The 6,000-nt window shown below is 47.5% G+C and overlaps 1 protein-coding gene across 2 annotated transcripts in view; it reads left to right on the forward strand.

Moving 5' to 3' along the window:
- Positions 1-4,660, forward strand: part of SLC37A2 (solute carrier family 37 member 2) — a 55,031-nt gene extending 50,371 nt beyond the window's left edge. The window contains exons 18-19 of one of the 2 annotated variants that reach the window (XM_060250588.1): positions 1,358-1,408; positions 3,903-4,132. In XM_060250588.1, coding sequence (XP_060106571.1) covers positions 1,358-1,379 — 22 coding nt within the window. In that variant the 3' untranslated portion in view covers positions 1,380-1,408; positions 3,903-4,132. Of the gene's footprint in view, positions 1-1,357; positions 1,409-3,902 lie in introns of both variants that reach the window. The other variant, XM_060250589.1, reaches the window with a different exon arrangement.
- Positions 4,661-6,000: the final 1,340 nt, after the last annotated feature.

A 6,000-nucleotide genomic window follows, 5' to 3' on the forward strand; every position in this document is an offset into this window, starting at 1 on the left:
ACTGACCCTAGTGATTTTGTTAGGGAGTGTCTAAGGTATGTTGGATAGAGTGCCATGACATCACTGACAAAATCTTGATGGTCACCACTGCCAGTGGAGTTAGACAGCAACAGGGCCAGGGACGGTGAGGACAACAAGCGGTTCTGAGTAGCACTGAAACAACACAAATGTTCAGCCACCCAAACATGTTTTCTGATAATTTCTCTGGCTCCATCAAATGTGCAATATCCAAGGCAAATGTTAAAACTGGATAATATTCAGCACAGCCTTGATCTCAGAAGATCCCCAGCAATATTCCCTCTAAACTGTGGAGTCTTGTGAGCAAAAATTCTACTTCGTGAGCTACTAGTGTTAAAGTTGTTAGCTACTTAATAAATTAGTTTGCTCTGGGGCCATTTTTCCTGAGTTAAGACAAAAATGCTAGCTCACACTAACTCAGCTTAGAGGGAACATTGATCTCCAGCACATTCTTGAGGCATAGCCCCCCCCCTTCCCCGATGCCATCCTACCTTTCCTAATGCTCTTGGATAATTACTTCTGGATCCGCTACTAATCAAACCACTTTCCAATGAAGAAATGACATGCCAGTCATCACTGTGCAGAGAAATCATTGTTGTGGAAAAAACTGTCTTTGCCTTCCGTCTTTACCCGGGTATCATTGTATTAATAATCCTGTATTAATAATCATGCCTGCCAGTGTGGGGGTTAACAAATCAGCCTTTATTTTAAAGCAGCAGTTCTCCAAATGGGGTTTCCAGGAAATAGAGCCGGTTGTCATGGGAGACCAAACCACCCGCATGGTCCCACCAACAAAAGTTCTGATTGGATCAGAAAGATAGAATGGTCAGCTCCTTTCCAATCATAGAGAGGGGAGATAATCTGCTTCATCTCTGTTTTTTTGTTAGCTCTGCTTTTCCCCTCAGCCAAACTGGCCAATCTTTCTGCATTTTGGCAGTTGAGTACAGAGAGGCTCCAAGAGTTCTCTCCACTCCAGAGAGCTCTCTATGTCAACACTTTTGAAATGTCAACTAAACACTTCAAGTCCCCCAAGCATCCCGTCCCCCCCCCCCAAAAAAAAAGTCTTGTAAAAGAAATAAATGTGATGTTACCAGCATAAGCAGTTTCCCATCCCTAACACACAGCAGACTATGACCCGGAGTTGGAAAACACTGAATTTGACAATGGGATCAAATTCCTTAGAGGCATGTGACATCTACTTAAGGTCTGAGAACTGCTGTTTTGAAAAGCAGAGCTCTGCCAAACAGTGAAAACCACTGTCCTTTGATTACGTAGGCTCTCCCCACCACCACCGCCCCCCTAAAGACCCTGGTACACTATATGTTGATTGTATTTGCAGGTCACTAAACTTCACTTTTTGAATAGACATGTTCTGGGGCCAGGAGTTACGGTAAGTTCACATCTCTGCCTCAAGGCCCTGGTGCCACTTGATAGGCCTCCTCCTATGTGGTGTTTTTGGTACTAGTGGTAAAAGGCTGAATACCCCATTCTTGGACTTCTGCAAGCTCCATTGAGAGGGGTTGTGCTCATATCTCTGGTGGTGGAGCCTTTGGACGTATAAGGTGTCAAGAGAATGTTACAGCTACCCTTTCTTGGACTTTGGTGCTTTGTTCATTTGCAGTTCTATGGTCCGATAAGGGGGATATGAACATCCAAACTCTGACTTACTTTCTTCCTGTTTTCACTTGAATACCAATCTTGGAATATAGGAGTGATTTGGTGGTGGTGTACAGCTTTGGTCAGGGTCCCAAGGGCAGGGCCCCAAGTTTGCCAGGAAGATGTTTTGCATAATACCAGTTGAAATAAAGGAAACCAGTGCAGAAGTATTGTTGGTATTCCCCCTGACTCCCCAGATAGCAAGCCTGTCCCAAGGGCAGGGCCCCAAGTTTGCCAGGAAGATGTTTTGCATAATACGTGTTGAAATAAAGGAAATCAGTGCAGAAGTATTATTGGTATTCCCTCTGACTCCCCAGATAGCAAACCTGAAAACATTATAACACAGAATTTGATAAACAGGTATTAAAACAGTGGCTGAAATATCACAACTTCTGGTATCTTGTGAGTTCTGATCAGGACGCCTATTTCTGAACACATGAAGTTCCAATATCCAAAGAAGAAAAACCACCTCTCAGGTTGTGGTCCTCAGCCCATAATCCAGGGCCCTCAGGAAGGTTCCATCTGCTGGGTTCTGAGCCCACAGAGAATGACTGCTCTTGTTAACTTTTGGAAGGGCCTTAAATTGGACCTAAAAATTAATAATCAGCCAGAGAAGGGCCCTCAGAGGAACTGTAAACACCTTTACAAGTTTGTTGTAGTTTTCTGGGTGGTGGTGGGGGGGACATAGGAGAAGAGGGATCATGCAATAGCCAAGGTTCTGGCTGTAGCTGTGTTTAGCTCCAGGACTCCCCATCCCAGCTACCCTAGCAGGCTGAGCCTGCTTAGCTTCTGGAATGGATAAGAGCAGATTAGTCTGGGCCATCCACGTCAAGGTCCCAAAAAATCCCCTGGAATTATTTGTTATTGTTATGGTTACTTAAAACATTTCTATGCTGTTTCTCTATCCAGTAGGCAGCAAACATCAAACCATTAAAAGATTCCAACATTAAACAGCATCTGAGATAAAGTATATATATCATAATGCAGTAAGGTATATAAATACAGAATACCAACCTCAGGGAGGAAGATCAGTAACAGTTATTGGGGGTATGTCAAACAAAATAAAAGCCTTTACTGCTGGCAGAAGGCAAAGATAGAGAGAGAAAGACGTCTCCCTGGGGAGGAAGTTCCAAAGCTTTGGCACCACAACTAAGAAGGCCCTTGCTTGGGTTGCTACCCATCTAGCCTCAGATGGCAGGGGCATCTCAAGCAGGCCTCCAAAGGATGACTGGAGTGGACAAATACGTTCTGAAAGTACGCTGGCCTTAAACCATATAGGTCTTTAAAGGTCAATAGCAGCACCATGAATAATTAAGCCCAGAAGCAACTTGGGATCTAAAGTAGATAAAACAAGATGGGAGCAATATGGTCCCCATGACCCTCTCTAGTCAACATTCTGGCTGCAGTTTTCTGTATCAACTGTAGCTTCTGAACAGTCTTCAGGGGCAGCCTCACGTAAAGTAAACTGCAGTAATCTAATCTAGATATTATGAGAGCATGCATCAAAGTGGTACGATCTTTCCCACCCAAGAAGGGCTGCAGCTGACTCATCAGCCAAAGCTTGTTGAAAGGCACCTCTTGCTGCTGCTGCCACCTACAACAGAAGACCCAAAGTTCCTGCTGTAGCCAAGTTTAGCTCCCGGACTCCCTGAAGATCTGCTCCTTTAGGAGTTCAGCCCCATCCAGAACACGATCTATCCCGTTTTTTGGGTTAAACCTCCCCCCTCCCATCCAGTACCACCTCTGTTTTGTCAGGAAAAGTTAACAGTCTTTTAGTCCTCAGCTGTTTCAAAACTGCCTACCTCCAGGCAGCTGTTCACAGTTTCCACACCCTCCCTGGGATCTTGTATGCAAATGTAAGGCAACTCCCTCTTTTTTTGTTGGCATATCTGGGGAACAAAAACCCTAGCTTTGCATTATACTAAAGATAGTATAACATCCCACTTGGACATTATATGTAGCCCTTTCACATGATTGACCTGACCAATTCAAATGGAGTCTACAGCATCATTTGTGAAAGTGCCCAAAGATGTTATCAGAATTACACAAGCAGCTGTAGCTGCCACCTCAGCCTAGATGTCTTCCACAGCTCTCTCTTTTTCTCTCTTTCTTGCTGGCTCTCAGCTAAAAAGCATGATTGTATGTGGTTAAATGAAACAACGGTAGACCTTGCCTGCAATCAGGTGCACTTTCTGATGCCGTTCTAATCAATCTCTTTGGTTTTACAGCTTTAAGGAATTTTGACACCACTCCTGAAGCCAGAGGAGCCTGAAGACACAACAGGGGCGAGCTTTGCAGGGAGGGTCAAGTCCTGTTGGCCCTCCTAACTCCATGGCAGGAGAAATGAACAAAGCTGAAACGGAGCGGATGCCAGAAACAAAGAGGACTCTCTTGGAAACACCAGCCGAGCCTGTCACCAGCTGCACTTATTTTTAAAGGGATGGAAGGGAGCATAACTCAGGGTGCGATCACACAAGAGATTTGGCCTGACCTAGCCACACCTCCCATTCACATTTAATGTGTGCCATCACATGCACGCATCTGCCCCCTGGGTCCTGCCCATACCTACCTTGTCTTAGGGCAGGCTGGGACCAGATTAAATAGTCACTGGGAACTTCCCTGTAGCAAACCTCTAAAATGTACATTTGAATGGCCAGGCACACAATGCACCCCCGCATGTGCATGAGCAGTCTAAATGCTCCTCTTGCACGTGTGTGGCCTGTGCCTCTTCTGGCAGCAGGGCGGGGCCTGTGTGAATGCCGTGACACAGATCAAAGAGAACTGATTTTTTTCAGAGCCGGGATACTGTCGTGCCAAGTCTCTTGTGTGATCACACCCATAGTGTCTACACAATCAGAAGCAGAAAGGAACAGATGTTTGGGGGATTCATGCTGCATCTTGAGGCCTCTGTTTTGTAGCAACTGCAGGTTGCACTTCTTTTTGTTATTTTTATATTATTATTAAAATTGGTGTTGAGCCAGTGGAAGCTTGAGTACTTCTTTTCTGTCAGCTGCATGGGAGCAAAAAAAAAGCTTCATGTCCCCTTGGCAGGAGTCTTTTGTCTTATTAGTACTGGACTGCAGTCACTGAGATCTGGAGTTAGGGGGTACTCAGCTGTATGGAAGCGGTAAAGGTAAAGGTAGTCCCCTGTGGAAGCACTAGTCGTTTCCAACTCTGGGGTGACATCGCTTCCATGTTTTCACGGCAGACTTTTTACGGGGTGGTTCGCCATTGCCTTAGCCATTTCCAAAAAGAGCTTCAGGCCACCAGCCTGGTTATCCCATGGTGGCTTTCAGGGACCTTAATCTCAAGGCTGGCATTTGGAAATCTTCTTCGTGGTCTCTGTGCATCACACTTGTGGGATGTACTGCGCCTGCGCTGGTCCCCAGTCGGTATCTGTAAGAAAGCCCGGGAAAGATTTCCGCGGACGGCGCCACTGGGCATGCGCCGGCGTCCCACTGCGCAGGCCCAACGGCGCCACCGCGGCAATCCCACCAGTTCCTTTCTGACCGCTGCGCGAAGAGTTGTGTTTCCTCGTGTTCCCGGTCGGTGAGCTTTGGGTTTTTTTCTACCCCTTTTTCCCCGAGCCTCCTGTAAATATTAGCCTGTTTATTGTTTTCCTGTAGTGTAGTAGTTAGTTAGTTCCATAGTTAGTTAGTTTAAAAAAAAAAAAAAAAAAAAAGTGCGTTTTCGTTCGGGTGCGTGTCGCGGTGGGGTTTCTTGTCCTCCGGGACTTCCCCCCCCCTCGCCCCTAGTTTTTCCTCCTCTCAGAGGATTCTGAGAGGATTTTTCCCAGCGACCACTGTCTATGGACAGTCGCTGGGGATTTTTTAAGAGGTGCCAGGCCTGCGGCAAGAAAATCGCCCCTCCCGACGGCCACTCTTTGTGTCTGCTCTGCCTCGGCGAAGGACACCGCGTGGAAGCCTGCCCGCATTGCCTCCGCTTTTCGAAGCAGACCAGAAAGAATAGAGCGGCTAGGCTCTCGGCCGCACTAACTGCCTCGGCACTTCGCCCTCCGAAGCAAACGGCGTCTTCCTCGGCATCGGTACCGAAAATGGCTGCCGCCCAAACCCCGAAGGCCCCATCGGCCGATGCAGCCCCGGTCGACGTTGTCCCGCAGAAGGATCAGCAGTCGGCGAAACGGCCCTCCGACGAGTCGGTCGAGAGGCCCCAGAAGAAACGACGGGAGGATTCGGGACATGAACCCTCTAAGAAGGCGAAGAGCAAGGAGAAGCGGAAACGGCCACGCTCCCCTCCGCCTCCCTCCGACGTGTCGGCACCGATCGGCACCGACCCAGTGAGAAGGGTTCCCCTCTCTCCTCTCCG

The sequence above is a fragment of the Heteronotia binoei genome, chromosome 12 (assembly GCF_032191835.1).
Source record: "Heteronotia binoei isolate CCM8104 ecotype False Entrance Well chromosome 12, APGP_CSIRO_Hbin_v1, whole genome shotgun sequence".
NCBI classification, from domain to species: domain Eukaryota; kingdom Metazoa; phylum Chordata; class Lepidosauria; order Squamata; family Gekkonidae; genus Heteronotia; species Heteronotia binoei.